Source organism: Micropterus dolomieu, linkage group LG07 (genome assembly GCF_021292245.1).
Source record: "Micropterus dolomieu isolate WLL.071019.BEF.003 ecotype Adirondacks linkage group LG07, ASM2129224v1, whole genome shotgun sequence".
Classification (NCBI taxonomy): Eukaryota; Metazoa; Chordata; class Actinopteri; order Centrarchiformes; family Centrarchidae; genus Micropterus; species Micropterus dolomieu.
Genome location: NC_060156.1, coordinates 31,747,064 through 31,772,312, shown reverse-complemented (window position 1 = coordinate 31,772,312; position 25,249 = coordinate 31,747,064). Strand labels below are relative to the sequence as shown.

Sequence of the window (25,249 nt, the reverse complement as noted above, 5' to 3'; positions counted from 1 at the left end):
AGCGCTCCATACAAAACTCACAGTTCAACCACTAATTAATGCTACCTTATCTCAGTTCAAATCTCCCAGGAGTCCATCTTTCTGTATCCCAGTAAGCAGTCTGTAAGTGTCGCCTCTCTTGTTAAATAGACGAGCTTAGTAATTCTCCGACAACACCGGAGTTCTCCCTCAGCCTCCGATGCTGGTCAGCAGCGCACTGGCTGTAACCAGACTGTAACTCGGGACAGACTGGACCTCTGTTGCGCGTTTTGGTTTCAAACGCCGTTTCACAGATATTCCCTGAGCTGACTGGTGGCTGTGTGCGTGACGCAGGCGCCGATCGCCACAATGCACTTACCTCACTACACTGCATTTTTGCTCAAGGTACAGCGTAACGTGCAGACGAAGCATCAACTTCATGTTCAATTGACATTAACACATGTGAAAATCAAAACACGCTAAGATTAATTATATATGTTCATGAAGTCACCTGTCTGTCATTAGGAAAAACACAACAACTGTGGATATGTAACAGCGGGTAAATCATGATCTTTTCCCTAATTTTTATTTTATTTTATTCATTTCATCAGTGCTGTGCAACGCGCGTGACCGCCATGGCTGCCTGAAGCTACACTTTCCCTGTCCTCGCGACTGTAAATTCCAAAACCACAAGAAAACAACGTGTTACTTTATGGCTGTAACAACGCTGTTGACACAATGTAGGCTACAGATAACCTGCAACCCCGGCTGGAGCAAGACAACTACACAGCGATCAGTATTTAATGACTAATTAGGCTATAATCAAAACTCATGTTAGGTCTAATTTTCAGGACAAACCAGACAGGAGTCGGGACAACTGCTCGTAATTCAGGACTGTCCCGAATTTTTGGAGTCCAATCCCAACATCGATGTTTGCTCCTCTCTTTACAGTATGGCGGATCAGGAGTTCATCAGTTATTCCGCTGTTTCTCCAATGAAACACTGACCAAAATGTATGTGAATGTAAAGGGGTCTGCAACTACACCCACTGGCCCTTTTCTTAAGTGCACCTGTACAATCCAATTCAACTGTTCTGCTGTGTGCTTTCATGATGCCTTCATAGTTCAGACTCTGTTGACTCTGTCATTGAGCTTTAATTTAGTTGTTATGTTTGAGTATTGGTCATACGCTGTGATGGGTTTGTGATGGGCTACATTATAGTGAGGAGTGCTGTAACCCCCCCACACCCCTTTGTGTATGTAAATATGGAGGAGAAAACACACCTTTAACTTTGTACAGGTACAACACTAACTATGACCTCAGTAAGAATTTAATAATAAAACTAGTGGTCAGCTGTAGCCTTTCAGTTTCCATAAATTAGTCACAAAGTCAAAAATTAATAAATTAGTCATAAATGCACATCAGGTTACTAGAGAAGGATCCTTAAACTGCTCACAATAGCTACAAACCCCGAAGGTATTCAGTTCAGTATAAAATAGAGAAAAGAAGCAACAGCTCACACGTGAGGAACTGTAACCAGGTGTTCAGTCACAAAAAGGACTTGGACAATTAATCACATGTGAAAACTAGTCACTGATTGTTTGTGTGCTGACCGATGGATTCATTGTTATTTTCTGAAGGTTTCAGTTAGAGGATGGAAAAAATATGTTCGGTTTTAATCTCTCTCTCTCTGTCTGTCTGTCTGTCTGTCTGTCTCAGACTTCCGTCCATCACATAGAAGAAGTTCTGGTGGTAGCATACCGCAGCACGTCCCTGTCCTCTCTCCTGAATCTTAAAGCAAAAGCGCCCTCTTCAGGTGAAAAGAGGAGCCATGAGACGCTATCAGACCAGAGTGATGGTGAGAGTGTGACGGAGACCCCAGGTGGGAGCAGAGGAGGAGATTATAAACTGCGAGTGGGCATTAACCTTCTCTCTTCTTCCTCTTCATCTTCATCAACTCTGTCAGACCATTTAACTTCTGAGCTTGAACCGCCGCCAAGCTTCCACACAAGCCAGACATCAGACTTCTTCAATCCCCAGCCTGAACCCCTGACTTTAACAGAGACACATTCCAATGCTGGTCTGAGCCCACACCCCCCCTCAGCCCCCTGTCCTCCTGCCTGTCCTCCTGCAGACACAGACAGTTATACTGTAGAAAGAACTGAGCCAAATGAGGATGAGGAGGTAAACCTCCTCACATTAACCTTCGGCAGGCATGAAGAGGAGGTGGAAGAGAAAGCCCTTCTTGACATGGCAGAGGTGGAGCCAGAGTCTTCCTCTGCTTCCGTTTGTGAGGTGATTTACAACTCCACTCCAGTCCTGCCCTCACAAATGTGGGACACAGAGGAAGTTCCCATAGAAACGGTTTCCTGCTCTGTCAGTGAAGAGGAAGAGGAGGAGGAAGAGCACTCTGGATATATGGGGCGTCCGTGTACAGATGTCTTACAGAACTCATTATCCAAGTCTATGAGTTAAGATAATCAAAAGATATATAAAAAAGCCTTCTTTCAGTAATCCAGCTAATTGGGATTTACTGAGAGCTTCAACAACTGGGTTAAGATTTTAATTCTATTTCTTTAATTATTATTTTGATCTTATTGCCCTGTTGGCAGCTTATATGCTCGGTCGTGTTCTGTCCCTCCCACAGCTGCCTCAGGAGAACATCCTGCTCTACACAGCTGTCATTGGCTGCTCTGCAGACTAATCTTGTCTTGTCTGGTCTCTCTGTGACGGCCCTGTCCCATCGAAGCCATCCCAGACGTTAATTTCCACAGGGAGAGATTGTCACTTTTACTCTTGGGTGTTCTTTTCATTCAGCTCACCCATAAACAGAGCAGAGCAGGCCTTAATGATTCTAATAGAGGCTCAGGATAAAAATACACTGCTCTCTGGTCTTCCATGAGGCCCATTATTTTCCTCTCTACGTACTTTGCCATTACCTTCGACATGCACTGAAAACTGAATTTGTGAAAATAGCATAAGAAAAATATTTTTTGCCAATGTGGTCCACATGAGTACTGTAGTGTTTTTAAAAATGCGTTATGTATGTGATGAAATAATTTTCTAATTAATTAACTCTGAAGTTGTTTTCTAAGCAAAAAGGCCAAATATTTGCTGCTTAAAATTTCTCAGATATGAGGACTTGCTGCTTGCAGACAGTTGTGGCAGGCATTTTTCACAGTTCTCTCAGTCGCAGTCCTTGTTGTTTTAGTGAGATGGTAAAAATTATCACCTACCACATATTTACAGTTTTTTATTTGGTAACTGTCACACATTTCAGCACAAGGTCATTGTTGTTAAACATCGCGACCAAGCAGTGAATTAGTTCTTCTTCATGCATTTCTGTAGAAACCCTCAGCTGTTACCTGGTAATCCTGTTTGAATTGTGACTGTATGAGGAATATTTGTGAATGATGTTACGGTCTCTACAGTATATGGTTACAGATATGCATCTATGTTTTTATTTCTCCATGTTAAATGTACAGTCGTGTTAACATTGCACTTATTAGTAGTTACACATTGCATCAGGATAGTAAGGTAATAAAAGTATTATTGCAATTTACAGTAAGCAACCAACTTTATTGTGATATTGTGTGATTGTGACATTTTTCTATTTTTATACTCACTGTAAAATCTTGCCATTTATATACTGTCAGACTATTGTAAGACCTCATGTCACTCTGTTCACCAATTAATAAAGTTAGAATTCTTGATCAAGTCATGCTTTTTGTATTATTGCAGTAAAAACAGCAAGTCTTGTGTACACATTCTTCAAGCTTACTTTGTACAGAAAGTTACCTAAGACAAATAAGTATCCCCACAATATCAACAGATAAAATTCATACATTTTAGAAACAAGGGAAAGTCAAGTTTGCTGACTCCAGTGTGCACCAGTTGCTGTGAAAGCTCACACAGTTACTTACAGAATTGGAAGGGCAAAATGCACAGGGAGGGACTTCAGGGGAAATAGAAACTCAGCCTGTACGTGATAACAGCATTCGTTTCCCCAGCTCCCTCCCATCCCTCTCTATATGTTGTGTGCTCTAACCCAAAAACAAGAGCTTATCTTGCATAAGAGATTTAACTGTGAGCCATACTGCAGTCCATGGATCCATGATGGGGTTGTGGATGCTGCTTCTTCTGCATTTACACCTTGGCAATGCTCCCTGGATTAAAGGTGGGGAAGAAAGAGGAGGTTTAAATGGTGAATGTGTGTTGTCACTGGGCTGTTGCTTTTTCTTGTGAACTTCTTTAGTGTCATGAAGGGACATATTTTGTGTGTGTGTTTTTGATCAGCTCCCTCTTTGTTTGTTACCATTTTGACTGAGATTTCTACATGTATTGTGGCCGTGTTTGTGTAGACGTGTAGAGGAGGTTGGCAGGGGTAGTAAATGCATAGTTATTCTGTTACACTTTGTAGTTGCGCTTTGCTCAGAATGAGGTGCAGAGCTATTGTATATGTACAGGATTTGTTTCTGTAATTTGTGCATTTGTGGATTTAGATTTAGCAATGGTTAGTGATGCAAATGTATAAAATAGTAAAGACCAAACATTATTATTATTATTATTATATTATTATAGATTATTATAATCTCACCATCCCTTTGAATGTGGAGGTTAATATTCTTATTCTGTTCTCCTCTGCAGTGCTGTGTGCTTCCCTCCCCGCGCCTTCCAACGTCGCCATCTCTTCCTTTAACATGGAGCATAAACTTAGCTTCCTACCTGGCCCCGGGACCCCCTCCAACACCCACTTCACTGTTGAAATCCTTAAGCAGACCCACCTCAGGTATTCAGTCAACAGGCCAGAAAGGAAAGAAAAGGAGGTGATAAGAAACAGTGAGGCAGACTCAGGACCATTATTTCAGACTTCATACCTACAGAGCTACCTGAGACCAACATCTTAAACAGATGCACTTACAAGCTGATAACCAGATGATGACTCAAAGACTTAAATGTAAAATGGTTAATGATAAGATTACTATTTGTACGGAAGCCCTGAGAGGCAAATGAGAAAAAAGATTCTGGTGATTCATTTTATCAGTCTGATCTAAATAGTTTTCTGTCTGTTTCTGTTTATGACTGAAGTTTTGCCATGAACTTTCTAAGATTTACTTTACTTTTTTTGTTTTAGCAGGTATACCTTTTCTGTGTTTGTTGTTGTAATACTCATTGCGGCCACAAGAGGCTATAGACTGGGGTTGTCAGCTGTTTCGCTTATTAGGGGTCCAATCCCCAGTGGGCAGAGCTGGGAACCCTATTGTAATCGCTCGGATTTTTATTATTTTTTACTTCGGTGCATAAAATTGATACTGTGGCCTAGACGGTAACTGCTAGGGACGCGAAATTCACAAGGTAACTTCGCAGCCTCAAGAGTACCTCAGGCGCGAAAATCCGCACACTTCTACCTCTAGGCGGCGCTATAAGCAAGGTCAACGCGTTTGGGCTTGGAACTCCCGCTCAGGAAGGCAGATATCAAAAGCCTTATATCCACGCGTTTGGGGGATCGAGCTGAATCTTGTGGTATAGGCCACGCCCATTTCCGCCTAAACCTTTTTCCGCTACATTGCAAAAACTGCTAAACCTATTTTAATTAACTCCTCCGAAGCCGCAAGTCAGATCAAAATCAAAGTTGGCACGGATAATCTCTGGACCAAGCTGATGAAAGTTTGTAGAGGGAATTTTGATCCCGCAAAAACTGTTGCGGGATCAAATCAAAATCAATTATATGCTAGCAAACGTTTGCCAAAAACGCTACTAACAGGAAATGATGTCATATCTTTGCTTTAGAATGGCCGATCAACACCAAATTTGGAGCATTAATGTAGGATGCCCCCCTGAGGGCCTGTGCAAAATTCGGTGCAACTCGCCCCTAGGTGGCGCTATTTAATCCGAAAAAATTCTTCCTCTATAACGACAAGTCACATTGACATGAAACCACTGCCGAATTTTTCAGCATGGTCCCCTTACTACAGGCCCCAAAGTTCACCCAAATATACCCATAGGTGGCGCTGTTATTGCAGATTAAAGATGGCAAAAAAATCCCATTTAGTTAGATGCATTTTATATCTCCATAACTTCCCCATGGGGTCCTCATGACACCTGAAAAAATTGGTGCAATTCGGCCAAAAGGTGAAAAAATTGGTGCAATTCGGCCAAAAGGTTCCGCTATAATCGAAGCTGAAATACCGTCGGACAATCCCATTATTTTCAAACAAAGGACATTTTGCCTCATAACTATGGACCACTACATCGCACATTCTTAAACCTTATTGCTACGTGTTCGGGGGATGCTGCCGATTCCTATGATATAGGACACGCCTCTGTGCGATGACCTTTTCATTTCACCAAATTGCGAAAACTGGAAAACCTATTTTAATTAACTCCTCTGAAGCTGCAAGTCTGATCGCTAGAAACCTTGCACAGACCATCTCTGGACCAAGCCGAACAAAGCTTGTAGAGGGAATTTTGATCCGACTAAAAACGGCCAAATTATAAGCTAACATGTGTTTTGCTAAAAACAGGATGTTATGTCACATCTTACGTTTGCAGTGTCCGATCTACACCAAACTCTGGCACGCCCTCCCAAGGGCCTGTGTGAAATTTGCCGTCAATCAGCCTCTAGCTGATGCTACTAATTGGACATCAAATAACACTCCCATAGACATACATTCATTTGACATCTCCATAACTGCAAGCCCCTTTCATTTATAACTCGGGTCATTTATTCTCCACGGAGGGGCACCCGGGCCAGGGGGGGCGGCTTGCGCCGGGAGGCTTGGACCCCGCTTACAACTGCTTGCAGTTCTAGTTGCATTTGTATTTTGTCCACTAGACAGGAATTTTTTATTTTCAAATTTTCAAATTGCATTCTAATTTGAATTGTCTTAGGTAACTTTCTGCACAAATGGGAAATTAGGCTACTTTGTTTATATTGTATTTTCATTTTCAAATATAATTTAACATTATCATATTGTCCACTGTACAGCAAGTTGAAGCACCTATCATCCGAACATTCACGTATTCCATTTAATACGGCATAAGCAAAATGGAATAACTTATTTCTCGGGGCACACAGGTTAAAAAAAAAAGTTTGTAAAGCATTTGTTACATTGAAAATGAAGGTCAGTTTTTAGGACTTCGATGACAGATGGACTATTGTCAGTTATGAACGTAAGAGTGACCAAGTGCACATGAATAGGGTTCCCTTCGTGTGCAAGGTTTCCTGCATTGAACCCCATCAGTGAAAAAGTTTTTAGTCCTCCTCGATATGTTTGTAGTTATGGGAGTTTAGATAGTTTAAGAGAAAACTGTGATCTGTTGGTGGCGCTAGATAAACTCTGTACCATCATTAATGGTTCATGCAGTTGCAGTGAGCTGAGAGACCGCTTTGTGCCGGATGTGTCCAAAACAAACACTCTGCATGTATACGCCATATTTGTGAGCTGGATATATCTTCACCAACTGTGATTTGTTAAGCCTCTGCCTTGCTCTGCACAGTATGTCGTATGTTTCATTTTTGTTTCTGAGGCACTTCTAAACCCTGTGTGTAAAGCACTTTCCTTTTTGAGTAACTGTGTACTTGTCATAACAAGGATGAGTTTCTTGTATCAGTATGACGTACACAGCCCAGTCAGTTGCCTTTCGATTCAGCTGTGAGTGTCATCTGTGGTAACAATCCTCTTGTGATAGTTTTATCTCACCTGCTGTAGTGAAAGTTCTTTTTTAGGATGACACAGTTGTCTTGGGTTGTTATCAGTCTTTCTCTCCTTCGCTCTGTATTTTCTTTCACTTTTGAGGAAGAGCTTGTGGAGATCAGTGACTGGATGTTCTGAGCTGACTGCTGGACAGACATGTAACCTAACCAGAGCGTTCAAGTACCCGTTCAGTCAGTACCGAGCCCGCGTCCAGGCCTTCACATCCATCCAGAGATCCAACTGGACTGTGTCTGAGCAGTTCCAGCCTCTGTCAGACAGTAAGACACCACAACACACTTATGTGAAAGATGTAAAAGTTGCACACAGTTTTCAGAGGCAGCTCTGCAGGCAGAAATGATCTCACCGGTTGAGCTAAACCTCATTTTTTCTGTGTAGGCTGATGATGGCAAGCTTCAATGGCAAAGAACAGATCCACATGGAATATGCACTGTACTTAATAAACATGCTATTTCTATTTAAATGGAGTGAACATGGAAGCGTTGCCTAACATCTCAATGATGGCCATATTGGCTTAAATTTTTTTAAAATTATGATTATTTGTCCTGCAATGACTCTCCTCCCAGTCAACTGAAAGTTGGTTCATATCTCCCCGTAGCTGTGCTGGGACCTCCTGATGTGTCTGTGTCCGGCTGTGGGAACTGTTTGCTCCTGCAGCTCAGAGTTCCTACAACAAGGGGCCTCCAGTACCACCAGCAACTGAGGGACCTCTACAGAGAACTTGTCTTCCATGTGCAAAGGACTAGGGATGGTGCACAGGTGTGTGTCAGGCTTAAAGCAGCACTATTCAATATTTCTATATTCATAAAATCAAATAACTGAATAACATACTGGATCAAATAACTGCCATGTAAAAGGGTGACCCTGTCCATCAAACTCTGCTTTCATAATCTGATTTCTAATGATTCCTTAGTTAGCCAATTCGTCAGTCACCAGAAATACTGTAGATTCTGATGGACTGTCATGAGTTTTGTTAGAATTATAGACTATATTATTGGTCAAACTAAAGAAATCAATTAAAGCTGCACTAACCAATATTCGTATATGGACAATGGGTCATTTGGCCATGTGTAACTGAAAGGTGTCGCTTATAATGAAAAAGGAGAAGTTATAAACCAACTTTGCAACTTTTTTATCTCAGTGTGTTTTACAATCTTTGGGCTCATTGATTTGGTTTTTAGGGCCCACAACTTTACTCTTTTTGTACTCTTACTGCTCTCATCAACCTGAGTTTCAGCAGGCAGCAGTTTCCAATGAAAAGACCCACTATACACTACCTGCTCTAAACAGCAGACAGACAAATTACACAACTAAATACTGAACATCATGAAGCATTTAGCAGCCAAAGAGCCAGACAAAAGTCAGGAATTGGCAGAGACTAAAACAGAGATAAAAGGAGAATGAAATTTGAACTTAGATTGAGTGGGTTGCTATGTGTCTGCTGAAAATGCTATGAGAGCTTTATAAGGTTGTGTTTTCAGCCTGTTTCACTGTGTTATCAGATTGAAAGTCAGATTCAGTCTTTTCTGTCACAAGTTTAAGTGCTGCTTTGGATTTGGTCTGGGTTCATTAAGAATCCTAATATTCTTACAAATGACATACTGGATTAGGATTCTTAGCTGTAATCGTTAATCGCCTTGCAGAAATTCACATATGTAAAGTGTGAAGTGGAATTAGGATATGTGTACTGTATGTGATAGAAACACAGCGGAGGTGCCGTGATTTGATCTCTCTAACATTTATCATCTTCGTGAGATATGAGAGAACTTGTGCAGGTTTTTAATTTCAGGTTGCGTGTTTACAGATGATATGAAACTCAGAGCAGTTTTAAATACTGAGAAAAACAGCATATTGAGCAAAACACATGTAGGCTGAGAGAGCTTCCTTCAGATGGCTGGTGTTTTTCAAAGTGTGTGGTTTTACCCACGTCTTCCTCTCACTGGTTCGTGTTTTCCTGTGTTCATGGAAACACTGCCTGATGATAAGAACTAAAAGGATTTCATCCTCACATATGTAATTGTTATCTTCTCACCTCACATTTCTGCCACTTACAGTATACAGATGTGATGAGAGGTGATCAGACCAGGAGCCCAAACCAAAACTGAAGAAGTGAGCCACACAAACGTCTGAACAGACTTCCTGTTCCCTTTAGGCTTCAAAACATGAAAAACAAACCTCCACCATTAAAGCACTTTAACAAGTGTGGCATTTCTTTTCGTTAGCAACCGTGTACTACTATAAAAACTATTGGAGATACAATAACACACTTAGTAATTCAACCTGTTTCCTGTTCTGCATTTCCTGTTCTGAACACCTGGTGTGTGGCAGCTCTTTCTGGGGAAAAATACAGAACTTTGACAAAGGAAGTGAGGCGCATCACCTTTACTATAGTAACTGCAACAATTTAATTAGAATTAAAGCTGAACAAGGAAAGAAAAGAGTGCCACCTATAGAAACACTACTTTATAGTTCCTCCAAAACAGTACATGTGGAAATATTCCACTTTATACTCCACTTCATTCAAGTTTTACCTTTTTAACCTGGACAAAATGTTTTGTTAGTTTTACAAAACAAATGCAAATGACATTCAAAACAGCAAAGGATTGACATTAACAAATAATGACATGTAAGTTTAAAAAGAGCTAGATCACATTAAGTTCACAAGCTTAAATAAATACGTTATACCAGTTCATGTGTGGGGAGTGGTGCATGCATCATTTGTGTGGTATTTGCTTAAAAAGAGTAGGAAAAGCAGCTGTTCTGTACAGCACAGAGGTTTCATCAGACTGGAGTGCAGTTATTAAACAAAAGGATATCAGGATATCGTCCTCATAAACAGTGTTTGTCTCTCATCTCCATGTAGAGCAGTAAAAAGACTAAAATAACTGTATTTTCAGTTTTGTATGTTACCACTTAAAAACTGTGAACTTGTCATTTGAAACTGTTTGTTAGAGCATTTTCTTTTTTCTTGCTGAAGACTTTTGAGACACATTTTTTAAGGATGCATTTGCTGATGTACACAGGTGTTTGTGTCACATATTCTCAGGAACTTCTTGCTCTTTGCACCAAACCAGTGGAGAAAATCTAAGATTGAATAATTTGTTCTCCAACTACAGAAACGAAAACTAAATCAAACTTCATTACCACTACCTCCTGGGTGTCTGTGGTTCAGGATGTAGAGCAGGCCGACCACGGGTCCACCTGATGAAGTGTCCTTGGGCAAGACACTGAATCCCAAATTGCTCCCGCTGGTCAGGCATTTAGCATTTGGCTATACGAAGCCATTTATATTTATATTATTATATAAACAAGCTACCTTGTTATTAAATAACAAACCATTTCTTTTCACTTGTCATATAGGGCAACTCACATGACACCCAAAGTGATGAGTCTTCTATGTTTATGACTGGTTTGTCTGTGTTGCAGTTCAGACTGATTGTGCCTTACAAAGAGGAGATCATGATCACATACTTGCAGCCAGGTGTGGAGTACTGTGTGACCTTCTCCGTGACAGCGCTCTTCAACACCAACTCTGTCTCCAGTAAACCTCACTGTGCCTTCACCAGCCCTCCTCTGCACAGGAGCTCATGTACGTGTTTTATTGGGACAAAAGAAATTCGCTGAGTGTTCTCAGTTTAATAAAATATTCACATTGCATACCTTATTGCAAACTTATTCACTTTGAAAAAGAAACTGTTGTCATAGGACAAATGTCATAACAAACATTTGTCCTTGTTTTAATGAAATAGGTTGGTCATAAGTGATGACTTTCCTGATAATTATAAGACAAAAAGTATTGTGAATAATCTGTAACATGAAAACTGGTCCTGTTGTAATAAGAATGATCTGCTTGTAACATGAGAGCCAACAATCTTTTTGCAGGGCCACTACACTGCTGTGGAGGCATCTTTATGGAAAAGCACATGCAGTGTTATTAGATCGCCCTGGTGATATTTCTAGAACAAAGTGTCGTCACGTTAATGTAAAGGCTACAGCAGCTGAAATTCACTGAGACTGTATTTAATTAGTGTCTTGTATCTAAGAACACAGGAATAGATAATGAGAATTTATTAGAGGATGTGGATGGTTAGACTACTAAGACAAGGGATTGCTACTTTCTGTGATACGTCAATTAATTTGAATGCAAAGCTTGTAGCCTAACCTGAACTAGTGTCTCCATTGGCTCATTTGAGTAACAAGTTAACAGGTGACTTCAGATGTGTTGTTGCAGCGTCACTGTAAGGCAGCTGCATTTTTACCCATCAGCAAAAAGCTGCATCGCTGGCAATGTCTTTTCTATCTGTAGCCTCAAATCCAAAATTATTCCACAAATGACTTGACTTGCCTGATTTGACCTCTTCTCAGGTCTGTGTGGACGTGTACATACTCTGCTCTCTGCAAATACTGTACCGATATACACTCAGCTGCTGGTGAATCAGGGCCACCAAACTAATGTGGTCTAATAGGGCAGAAACAGAACATGGTAACCTACATGTTGGATTTATGGAAAACACTGAGGCTTGACCACACCTGCCAGATGGCAATGTTATTTTCCAGGATCTATCTCAACTTGAGGTGCTGAATTTGCTATTTAGCAATGTACACTGAAGGCTAATGCATTTTCACTCTTTCCACCCAATGATATTTTTGATAATTGAATTTGAATTTGATATATGTTGCTGTCCTCCTGTTTTATAGTGTACGTGGTCTTCAGCCTGCTGGGTGTGTTCTGTGCACTGGGGTTTCTCCTCATCGGATTGATTGTCTACGGCGGTCAGCTGAGCTTCAAATTACTAAGACACCTACCCAGAACTCTGGTAACAGATCCAGCGTGTGTGCTGGGACATTTTGCACTCAAATTCTTTATGTATGTAGAGTGAATGTGTCTCTAGTGTCCAGATGCCTATCAATGTGATCACTTTGATTAGTTGGTTTCTGAAATAATTGGGCTAATTATGATCATACTTTGAATTTTATTAGAAACTGGATAAAGCTTAAACTATTGATGAACTGATTTGTAGATTAATCAATTATGGGGTGGTGTGAGAGACCCGGGATCAATTCCCCACTGTGACACATTCACCAATGTGTCCCTGAGCAAGACACTTAATCCCTAGTTGCTCCAGAGACGTGTGACCTCTGACATATTTAGCTGTTGTAAGTCGCTTTGCATAAAAGCGTCAGCTAAATGAATACATGTTATCATTAAAGAATGTTAAAAAGTAACATTTTTTGTAGGTCTGTTGGGCTGCACTCAATGCTAGTATCAGTATGCTAACAGGTTTGCAATGACAATGCTAACATACTGATGTTTAGCAAGTTAGCCTGCAAATCAGTACCTACCACAGTGTGCAGCTGAGGCTGATGGGAATGTCATTAGTTTTGGTATTTGGTCATAAACCAAACAACTGACCTGATGATGGCGCTAGAGGAAAAGTCGGAGGATCATTACATTTATTACAGTTCATCCTGAGGTAGGGTGTGATTGTGTGTAGCTAATGTCAAAGTGAGCTGTCCAACGGTTGATAAGAGATTTCACTAAAACCATGAATGCCAGCCAGCTGGTGGTGTCAGAGGATCACATGTCCATCCTCTGAGAACCAAGAATCTAAAATAATGCCATTTATTTTACACTTTGAACAAACTGTTTTACATGGAAATGATATTCATTCATAGTCATTACTTCTTTTATATTTCCAAATACACAACCTGCCACTGTCCAGTCAAAAAGGGAGCATCCATAGGCACATGGACAGACTGTTCTACCTGAGGTAAGGAATATTTTCACAACTGGTCGATTAATCACAATTATCAAAGGTGCATGTAAACAACTGTAATGAGACTTTAAGTGGACTATTAACAGCAGCGTGTAGGCTAACTCTCTGTTACTCTCTTATCTCCAGTCATACTTCCTTCTCCATGGCCAGAATGGTGGATTGGACCTCCCGAACTCTCAGGCCAAATTTCCGACTGCTCACAGTTGTGTGGAACCTGTGGGGGATGTACGGTTTAGTATCAGAGTGAGATGTTTTGTAAATTGTACTTATCCAGTTTTATGGCAAAATTTCTAATTTCCTCCGACTCCTCTTCGGATTTTTTAAATGAGTTTCATGTGGATGAAGTTACTGTCTGTGAAAGGACTTCCATATGCCCAAGAATAACTGGGACAAATGAGGAGGAAAAGAATACACTTTGGAAATGCCTTAACCGATGCATGAAATTCAACCTGAACAGCTGAGACATATAGGAATAATCATAAAAAGCCAGCTGCATAGTTCATGCATTAGTTGGAGTATTATTACTGTAAAGAGTTATTCTGTGTGTTTTAAGGGTAGAGTTTTATCTTTTCTTAAATGCTGTTGTCCATTGTTCTATCCTTCTTCATTCTTTATTTTGTTACTGCTGTTGCTGATTTGTTTATTCAACAAATGTTTTTGGCTGTCTTGCCCTCATCAGAGTGATGATGTCTTTTTAAGGTGCCTGGTGAGTGCAAGATATCAAAACCATCTGGTGAATTAAGTGTGGTGTGCTGGTGAAGAGTTGCATGACTTGGTTAACAAATGGACTAGCACCGATGCTAACACAACATTTGTATATGTGTGTGTTCTCAATGTTATAAACTGGAAAGCTTTTCATCAGCCATTAATGTAATTACAGTTCTTTCATAGTCATTTCCCCAATAAAGAAAACTTCACCCAGTAAACAGAGATAGTCTGCGGGTGTATTATCAGTGCTCATGGTACCCATGCCTCTTCTCTCATTAAAGTCTACTGTGGAAGTCAGCATTTCTTTCATTTGCTGATGGTGAAGAGGTTAAATGCCTTGTTATTGTTTATTGAACAGAACTCCCTCTCCATTTCTGGACTCTGTCAAAAAAACCAACATCTTGTCCTCAGTTAGTGCAAAGTCCTGCTCCTTTGATAGAAATGAACTGTAAAGATTGTTTATGCTGCTCTTCGTGATGTTAAAGGGCTGCTCTGGGACTCAAAAGAGAAACTTTCGTAATAGGCCTTCTGACTCCTGGTAGAACAGTGGTTCTGTTCTATTGTAGTTCCCAGTAAGTCATGACCATGTGACAGCGACCTGACTGGACGGAACAAGGCTGGTACCAGGTCTGGTACAAGCTGGCAGCCCTCGACACTTCTCGTACATGCTGAACAGCAACCGGTACACCGAATAATACTGATTAGTATTATACTAGTTAGACTGTGAACAGAAGTGGCGCTACAGATTTTGGACCCCATAAATCACCCACATAGGCTACAATACTGCATCAAACCACACCCGCGAAACACAAACTAATGTTAGACCTAGAGTTATCAGTAAATGCTCCGTATTTGTATAGCGCCTTTCTAGTCTTTTCGACCACTCAAAGCACTTTTACACTACATCTGCATTCACCAGTCATACACTGAGCCTAAGTGCTCAAACCAGGGATTGAACCGCTCTACCAACCCGCTCTATCTCCTGAGCCACAGCCGCAGTTCAGTGCAGAGCAGCATGCTCTCTCTCTGCATTCTGTATTTATACTGTGTCCTGCTCAGAGGCACAACATCACTTTTATATTATATGCATTTCTATTTATTGATATTCTGATGTAAACTCATTATTGAATAACCCACAATATGATCATGGCATCATTTGAGAATTGATGCATAAAGTGTTTCTTGCTGACAGACAGACTGTCAGTCTCTCTGACTTTAATTGTCTCCATAGTAAAAGTTAAGAAAAATCTTAATCTCTCTAATAAATGCAGAAAGTTGTTTGTGGTCCTTTTGTTGTTTAGACCTACAATGAACACAGATTTTTGACTAGATGTTGAGTCAGAGAACAAATCAAATATAAAGTCAGAGTTTAATCTGTGATCAGTCTTCATGAAACTGCAGTGATATTGTTATCAGATCAGTCCGATCAGCTGCAGCATCCAGTCAATGACTGCTGTCCAATAAAGTGGCGTGTCAGCCAGAAAAACACTTCCTCTTCTGTTGTTCTCCCTGGCAGCTTTTTTTTTTTTGCTCTATTGTCTTCGTCTCTAAAACAGATGCAAGTAAACGCACCAATGCACGTGCAGTGTTGTCTGGTTCCAGTCCCGGCTGTAACAGAAATATTTCACTGATGTAACAAATATTAAAAATGTATTTATGTTAGAGGGCACATTTTGCTTTTTACTGTCCCTATTCTTTATATCTTAAAAAGTGGTTTCCATCAAAAATTGGTTTCCAAAATGGTCGGTCCTGACCAGCGGGGCCATAAAGGGCACCCCTGCCTGTGAATAGCCTACTATTCCTGCTGTCTGTTGACTTTATTTAGGGTCAGAAATGTAAGAAAGTACTAAATGTAGTGAGGTGTTTAGTTGGAAGTGAATGATAGAACACTTTTGAAGGCCCTACAGTGGATTAATGAGATCAGTATAATACAGTTGTGTGGTGGTATAGATCAGCAGCAAGCACATCTCTCAAAAAGTAAGATAAGATTCAGCAAGTTAGCTGCTTTTCACCTGGGAGACCAGTGTTTGGTTCCCCTGTGAAACAAGATGGATTTGGTGTTTCAACAACGTTAAATAGCATTAGCTTTAGCGTTTGCCAGCTAGCTAACTCTATTAGTCTTAAATGCGTTGACAGCCCCCCGTAGCCCCTAACCCTTAGCTAACCTTCACAGGGGTGTGTGTCTAAACCCAAGTTAGTGATGTGTATGCATGTCGACCGGTGACCCTGCTAGCAGCTGGGGTTCACCTCCTTTGAGTCGCTGCAGTCTCCACGTGTTTAAGTCACGTGACATAGGTCACATGATTGGGCAACATGCTAGGTTCTTCAGTCAGTGCAATTGACCGGGCACTGATAAAAAGAATCTGGAGTTAGTCCCCGGACGCTGCACAGCGGCTGCCCTCTGCTCCCTTGAGGGTGCTATTTTAGACAACCCCAACAGCATTTCAGATGGAAATGGGAGGAATGTCACATGAGATGAGTTTAGTGCAGCTATCACTGATTACTGGGTTCATTTACAGGCCACAGTCAAGATCACCCAACACAACACACCTTAAAACCTGGTTGGGAAAAGGAGAGGAGAGAGACACAAAGCTTTGGATGGACAGTGACACAAAAAGCAACAGAAATTAAAGTAGATAAATTAAGCTTTAGTTCAACGGTACCACCTTTGATACTTCCTGACATCCATCAGAAAAGAAGAACAAGGACAGGGAGTTGATTTCGCAATCACATACCATACAGGCATTATACTGCTGTTACCACAGGTACACCAGATCTACATAGTTTATCGTGTTTAGTTTAGTTAATAAAATGGGAGTAGCCTTTATTGTTCCAGAGTACCATCTCAGAATAGTGGAAAGGATCAGTGAGGAATTATCAGTGTACACAGGAGAAATGCTCGCAGTTTACAGAGCAACCATTCAGACTGCGGAGCAGGCCATTACATAGAAGTAGGACAAACATATAGTTCAAAAGATGGGTGAGATTTGTATGGGTAGCAGCATATGTGGGTATCAGTGTACAGTGATGTGGCAGTTAGCTTCAGTAAAACAGATCAAGAGCATTATTAAACAGAGAATGAAGGAAAGGTGGGAGGAAGAGAGAAAAGACTGTGGTTTACAGAGTTCAGAGGACAATGGGAGAAATGAGCTGCACAGGAAGGAAGAGCAGAGAGGAGACGATCATCACCAGACTGAACAGATTCAGAATAGGTAAACATAACTCAGGCAGGTGTGACTGTGGCCAAGAAGACAGTAGAGCATGTTATGTTTCTCTGTCCGAAGTATGAGGAAGAAAGAAGGACAACAGGTAGGGACTTTGATTTAATAGATCTTAGACTGACTGATATGACTGAGAAAATGAGGTTATGTGTGTTTAATAATGTAAATATGTTTTATACAATGTACGATAACACAGTGTGAAAAATCTTTTGTGTTCCTGGGCATTAAGTATTATTTTCTATTTGCTTATGCCTCAAAAGTATAGAAAATGGCTATTATTCCCCACAAACTTTGTTTTTGTGACTCATATCTTCCCCTGGCTCACCCGGTGCACCTCAAAGAGGATTACAACAGCATCAAGACCTTGCTGGACGCCTTGAAGTATGATGAGTATGGTTGGGGGGTGTTAGGAGACTTCAAGATGGGTGCATTAAGACTGTATAAATACATTTAGAAGTACATGTTCATTTGGATTCATACATTGTTTTGTTACTTACTTTATGTGAATGAAAAGACGCATCTGCCCGGTTTCCCATTGGAAACAGGTACATTTCAAATTATAATAATAATGTTCTATATGGTTGAGGCATACGCAATTAGCAAACAGCAACTAAGTAGATATGAGTACTTGTTACCATTATTTTAGGCTGGTGGACCCCTGGATATTTTGAAATAGGTACATTTCAAAAGTACTGTACTGAAGTACAAATCTGAGGTACCTGTACTTTACTTGCCACTTTCTACTTCTACATCTTACTTTTTACTTTATGTACATTTTCCTGATTATACTTACACTTTTACTTAAGTAACAGTTTTAATTGAGTAGTTTACTTGTAACATACTACTTTTACAGTGTGGTATTACTTAAGGAAACGATCTGTCTACTTCGTCCACCGCTGTTAGGATAGAACGCTTACTACCTAGGAACAAAAGTCGTGTTAGGTAGTTAATACTTGACATTTGAGCCACACTCCGCATCAGGCGGTGGCGGTAATGCCTCCGGTCTTTAGCACCGCCTGAATAAGAAGAAGACGGAGTTTGGCTGAGTTTAGGAAGCTGGCAGTGGCAGTAACTCTTCTGCATATTTTTGTCTTTTATCGTCTCCAGGTCATTTCTTATTTCTGCTGCTGATATGACAACGAAGCTACGTAGTCCTGCCCCGTACCAGCACGTCAGCTCTCCTCCTCTCACAGCGGCCCCTGCTTCCCTGAAGCCGCGGACGTTTCCGCGCAGGAAGGCGTTGCGTTTCCACGGACTTCCCCGCCTCTCGTTAGTGAATGCTACCAGGAAATACACGGTTTATAAATGAAACGGACCCTCAGCACGCGCGCACTGCTGGACTAACTTCCGAAGTGACAGAGACTTTCGGGTAACATGGCAGCTGCTGTTTGTGCCTTCATCCTGACGCTGTCAGCACTGTGCGGACCCAGAGGTAAGGTCTCTGTTCAGCAGACCGGATGTGTGCGGGGTTCTTACGGGAACTGGTCTCTAAGATTCTCTCTAAGCTTTTGTATGGACGACCCCAACAAGTAGCTCCTTAAACCATCATGAGACTGTTAGTTTATAAGGATTTGGGCTTACGTTAGAAGGAGATGACTGAAGTGTGTTCTGGCTTTTAATACAACATTTTGATTGAAGTTGACTGAGTAACTTAGATTGTGTGGCTTCAAACACAGTGGACGTATATATTTAGAAAAAGAATATGCACCATACAGATCACCTCCAACAGGTGTTACAAGTGAAAAGGACAGTCAGTGTCACACCTGTAGTTACTGATATTAGTTTATTCATTAGGAAATCAAAGTACCATTGCTTAGATCCAAGAAATACCAACTCTGTGCCCTTTTACTATGGATGTTGACTGTGCAGTGGGAACAGGAGCCGTCAGCACACCCACAAATGTCAGCTTGAAGTCCTCGAACATGGATCTGGTGCTGAGTTGGGATTCACCTGAAGGGGCATCCAGCGGTCTGCTCTACACAGCTGAGTACAAGTGAGTCAACATCTCAGCACCAATAAACCCTCTGCTTCTGCAAACAGTTTTCACTCTGAGACGCTGTTATTTTCATCACAGCCAATTTTTGTTAAAGCTGCAGCTGATTTTTAGATCTGCAACTGTGGATTAATTTCAGTGTCAATTATTTGATAAATCAATTTGTCTGTAAAATACCAGAATAAACTGAAAATGTCATTATACTTTTTCAGAGCCTGAGACATGTTGTTTTCATGTTCAAATACAACTGCAACACTGAATCAAATAATGTGAATGTTCTCTGGCGTCTTTCCTCCTCTCTGACAGTAAACTCAATATCTTGAGCGTGTCCTTTTAGGCTTTTGGGAAACACTGATCGAAATTTTATAGACCAAACAACTAATCATTTAATTAAGATAATAATTGACAGAATAATGAAAATAATTGTCGTACATTAGCCCTACATTTAATTATGACTGACCCATAGTCTAAAACCCAGTTTACTATCATATAAGACAAAGAAAACCAGCAGATATTACACTTGAAAAACTGTAACCACAGAATTTTGGACACTTTAGATTTTAAAAAAAAAGACATAAAAGACAAATCTATTACCAAAATTAACCAATTAATCATTTCAGCATTACCAATTTCCAAACTTATAAAACCACACTCCCAGAACAGTATGGAGTTACACAACTAAAATGTTTTCGGTCCATCATTTAGATTCCACAGTAATACCCAGTAGCTATAGGCCAGTGCTATTTTTACATATCAGTATAATAATAAATTGGCATCAAGTGTTTGTCCAATTCTGACCATAATGAAAAGTTGAACCGCACAATAAACTGGTTTCTTCACTTTTTCAGGAGCAAAAATCAGCCTTTAATCTTGAAAGAACTGATAATTTGACATTTATCGTGATAATTGTCGATATCGAATGGTATGAAATGTTTTTATCGTGATAATATTTTTGGCCCTATCGCCCAGCCCTACATATGAATAGACTATATCTGCTTCCATACTCTGTTGTTTCTCTGAAGTCAGGCCACTTACAAGGAAAACAGCAATTTCATCTGCCACGCTGATTTGTTGCTACATGGTTGCTGTTTAACATCCAGATTTTATCAGCAACTTAATTACATTAACTGACAAAATCACATGGCAAATCAGCAGCAGCTGTAGAGCCCCACTTCCCCATAACACAGCAGACATTCCTCTTATCAACAACCATATGAGTGGTGCTGTACGAAAGTTCCTTCTCTTCTGGTAAAGAGGACTGATACACCCAGTATACTGTGACTGACTCATGTTAACACGTTGGTGTGTCCTGACACACATTACACTGTTGACAAAAGAGAGAACTATGAGCTCATTGTTCTTCATTTACTTAACCTGCATTTTGGACTGTTGTTTGGGTTTGTCCCACACTTTCAAATTTAATGAAGCTTGGTTGCAGCTGCAGAGGGCAGAAATCCTCTGAGAAAATGGCTGTACGCTAGCTTCCAAACAACAAAGCGCTGACAAAGAAAGATAGCAGCCAACTAGTGAGACATCTAAAAGCTAAAGAGATGGTTGAGCTAGAGAGAGGGAAATGTTGGACTCGATTTGTCAGGTGGACAGAAACACTACATTATCACCCTTGTTACCAGCAGCAGCTTTTTCTGTGGAAAAGCCCATAAATCCCAGTGTCCACTACCTGTCCAGCAGCAAATAGCAGACAGACACAGTTAGCAAGTAGCTGGTGAACATCTTGGAACATTGAGCAGCTGAAGAGCCGAGTGAACAGAGTTAATAGGAAAGTGAGTGTTGGACTAACATTCATCAGCTGAGCAGAAACATGACTCCAAATCAATGTAGATACTGCTCAGACTGCTGATTTATACAAGCAGTACATCACCACTGATAAATCGGTAACACCAGACCTCTGTTTTGTCCACAGCACCACAGTCACATCCTACAAAGTGGGCTGTGTGAATATTTCCCAACTTGAATGTGACTTTACCAACCTCTCCATCAGCATGTATGGAAAGTATACAGGCAGAGTGCGGGCGCAGTTGGGGGCTGAGAGCTCCAACTGGGTGGAGAGTAACCAGATTGCCGTGGACAAAGACAGTGAGTAGAAACTCTGTGCTTCAAGGCTTTTCACTGTAAAATACTGAACATTTGGATTACAAAACTGCAGAGTGATGTTGAGCAAATACAGGTCATCTTCTCTCAAAAACATATCTTGTGATGAATTATTTTAAGATAGATTTTGGCACTTAAATGATTCCTTAGCCAATTAGTCAATGACCAGAAATACATTCTGATGGACTGATTTGTTATAATTATAGACTACAGGAACGATTGGTCAAACAAAATAAATCAATAAAGCTGCATTAATCAATATTTGTATATGAACTATAGATCACTTGACTGTGTGTTTGAAAGGTGTTAAAAGGTAATGAATCAGAAGGAGCTTTATTGCCAAGTAGTGTTTTACACATAGGAGGAATTTGCTTTGGTGATAAGGTGCTACACGTAGACAAACATACAGTCGACATAAATAAAAGTAGAAATATATAAATATGGAATAAACAAATACAAGTTATATAAGAATAATAAAAGAATGGAGAAAAATAATAACTATTTGCAGAAAAAGATGAAGTGGCAGATATTTATGCATTATTCCAGGTTTGTGTTGTGCAGACGTGTTGCAACGGAAGAGAATATTGTGTACATAAATATATAAATTGACAACATAAAACAAATATGTGTGATGTGCCAGGTCTGTGCATGATATGAAATGAAATAAGATTTACATGTGCAGAGGCGTTTGTATTATTTGAAAGGGGGAGTGTCAGTGGGGGACCCGGGCCTTGTTAATGAGGTTAGCTGCAGACGAGAAGAAACTGTTTTTGTGGTGAGAGGTTTTGGTCCTCATGGACCGCAGCCTCCCACAGGGGAGAGTCTGAAACAGTTTGTGTCCAGGGTGGGAGGGGTCAGCTGCAATCTTTCCTGCTCGCCTCAGAGTCCTGGAGGCGTACAGGTCCTGAAGTGATGGAAAATTGCAGCCAATCACCTTCTCTGCAGAGCAGCAGCACCAAACCAGATGGTGATGGAGGAGGTGAGGATGGACTCAATGATGGCAGTGTAGAAGTGCACCATCATTGTCTTTGGCAGGCTGAACTTCTTCAGCTGCGGCAGGAAGTTCATCCTCTGCTGGGCCTTCTTGGTGAGGGAGGTGATGTTAATTTCCCACTTGAGGTCCTGGGAGATGATGGTGCCCAGGAAATAATGACAAACTAAGGCTGTGCAATTAATTGAAATTTAGTCACAATTTCGATTTTGGCTTCCAACAATTATAAAAACAAGTTTAAAATTAAATCCAATTAATCGAATTAAAACAACTATTATGCGCAATGACACTTGTTTTCTTAAATTGGTTAAATCCAGCGCACCCTTTCCTTTACAGCGGCACCCTGCCCCTCACAAAATGTCCAAACTTACTATTATCCAGGCTGTGATGTTTATTTCAGCTCCAGCTAAGATGACAACTTTAACTGATAACTTTTCCTCTACTCAACTTTACAATTTACATATTTATGCATATACTAAACCAGTTGTTGGCAGGGTTGGGGAGTAATGGATTACATGTAATGGCGTTACGTAATACGTACTATATGTGCAAGCAGTTGTAAGGAGGGTCCAAGCCTCCTGGCACCAGCCGCGCCCCTTGCCCCACGGAGGCCACGCAAGTCGACATGGGCGCCCCGCTGTGGCTTCGGGGCCCCTCGTGAATAAATTTGTTTGAAACTGAAAGGGACTTGTGGTTACAGAGCTATATAATGAATGTGTATGTATGTGAGTGTTATTTGATACATGATTAATAGTGTCACTTGGCTGTATTTTCGTTGGCCAACTTTTGAATTGAGTATTTTTTGTTTGCTTACTGGGATACAGAAAGATGGACTCCTGGGAGATTTGAACTGAGATAAGGTAGCATTAATTAGTGGTTGAACTGTGAGTTTTGTATGGAGCGCTTACTGTCACACACTGTGGTGAACTGTGTTTTTCTTGTGGTCTGTATAGGTAGGCTGACCTGATGATATTATATCATTTCATGTCATGACTTTACTTAAATTATTTCTCATATTATTAAAATCTGACATTTTCTCCACCATTGCTCATAATAATTCATGCATGACCTGATTTCATCATAACACAGGCCTGACTCACAAGAAAGAACAGTGTATGTTTAATTGATCTAATATTGTGTTGGTCACACTATACACTGATTTACTGCCTGTCCGTTTTGAATAATACAGAAGATAAAGAGCTTAAAAATGAATTGCATATTAAATCGCAATCACAAAATTGGTAAAAAAAACAAATCTCAATTAAATTATTTTCCAAAAATGTTCAGCCCTAGCTTGGTCCAGAAATTAGCCATGCCAAGTTTGGTGCCAATCGGACTTAAAATAGGTTTTTCAGTTGTGGCTATGATGTTATCGCACAGAGGCGTATCATCGAGTCAGAATCAGCTTTATTTGCCAGGTATGTGTACACATACGAGGAATTTGACTCAGGATTGTACATTGCTCATGATGTGCTTACTCATACAAAAATACCACACAATAATAAAATCAGACACAAACTACAGTATAGACAACACTAATATACACGACTAACGAATGTGCAGTAGTTATGAGGCAAAATGTCCTTTGGTTCAAATGAATGGGATTTTCCCACGGTATTTGTTCTTCGATTATAGCGCCACCCATATGCCGAATTGTACCAAATCTTTCAGGTGTCATCAGGGTCCCATGGGGAACATATTGTATCAATCAGACTTGTGGTTATGAAGATATAAAAAATGTAAGTCAATGGGATTTTTTGTACGTATTTGATGTGCAATAACAGCGCCACCTATGGGCATATTTGGGTCAACTTTGGTCCCTGGAGTCAGGAGACCATCCTGAACAATTCGGCTCAGGTTTCATGTCAATCTGACTTGTGGTTATAGAGTAGGGCTGCGCAATTAATCTAATCGCAATTGCAATCGCAATTGCAATTGCGATGTCGTCATGTGCTATAACATAACCGCAAAAAGTGTGCGATTTAATAAAACAGTAGAAGTATGTGAGACACTCTCTTCTGTGTGTCGCTGCAGTCTGCTCATTATCTCCACCCACACAGGGCTCTCGCATGTGCCTCTAAAAACAGAAAAGCCTACGAGCAATGAGCTAAATGTTTTATGAGCAGTGTGCCAGTAACCTTTAAGACAACAACCTACGGTAACCCCGTCTCCGCCCCGCCGCTAATCATTCAAAACATAGTCAAACTCGCCACCAGAGCACCGAGAGAAATGCCGGTGCTCCGGTTGACAGAGCGACGTCGGCAGCAGCTGAAGCAGTAAGACAGCAGAAAACAGGGACAATATAAGGAAGCTTTGGCCATTTAACGTTAGCTGTATCAGTGCCTTTTGTTGCTAAACTTTTCATAAAGCCGACGTGCCTGTAAGTTTCACTATTCACTAACCGACCAATCACAGCCCGGATGGGGCGGGACGTTAAAAAAGGTTTGACGAACTACAGCAAATTTTCAAATGTTGAACAATATGATTATTGACAAGTTAGTACTTAGCATTAACAAATTACAGACCAATGTAAAAGTATACTATTATATGAAATTCTAATGAATGTAGTATTTAATATATTATTGTTATGTATTCTTTATTTAATACACTCGTGTACAGTTCCTGGTTGCGGATAAACACTCTTCATTAGACAGATGTACACTGAGCCGATGCCAGTGTGCCAATATTTGCTGCTTCTGTCCACCTCCTCTGTTTTACTAGTTATTGTTATAAATATTGTTTCTTTGTTCAAGTTGAGAAATACACATTTCAAAATG

General features: G+C 40.5%; 3 protein-coding genes across 3 annotated transcripts in view; all 3 read left to right on the top strand.

The window, feature by feature from the left end:
* LOC123973521 overlaps positions 1-3,675 on the top strand; it is an 18,623-nt gene extending 14,948 nt beyond the window's left edge. Inside the window, exon 8 of the mRNA XM_046053621.1 lies at positions 1,678-3,675. Coding sequence (XP_045909577.1) covers positions 1,678-2,433 — 756 coding nt within the window. The 3' untranslated portion in view covers positions 2,434-3,675. The remainder of the gene's footprint in view (positions 1-1,677) is intronic.
* A 305-nt stretch (positions 3,676-3,980) lies between these two features.
* Positions 3,981-14,406, top strand: LOC123973522 (interferon alpha/beta receptor 2-like). The gene is made up of 8 exons (XM_046053622.1): positions 3,981-4,135; positions 4,606-4,747; positions 7,758-7,933; positions 8,272-8,432; positions 11,100-11,262; positions 12,372-12,490; positions 13,397-13,444; positions 13,577-14,406. The coding sequence occupies exons 1-7, from the start codon at positions 4,072-4,074 to the stop codon at positions 13,415-13,417; spliced, it is 846 nt and encodes a 281-aa protein (XP_045909578.1). The 5' UTR covers positions 3,981-4,071; the 3' UTR covers positions 13,418-13,444; positions 13,577-14,406.
* A 3,977-nt stretch (positions 14,407-18,383) lies between these two features.
* The window catches only part of LOC123973351 (interleukin-10 receptor subunit beta-like), a 29,533-nt gene continuing 22,667 nt past the window's right edge, over positions 18,384-25,249 (top strand). The window contains exons 1-3 of the mRNA XM_046053295.1: positions 18,384-18,811; positions 19,249-19,372; positions 21,294-21,466. Coding sequence (XP_045909251.1) covers positions 18,754-18,811; positions 19,249-19,372; positions 21,294-21,466 — 355 coding nt within the window. The 5' untranslated portion in view covers positions 18,384-18,753. The remainder of the gene's footprint in view (positions 18,812-19,248; positions 19,373-21,293; positions 21,467-25,249) is intronic.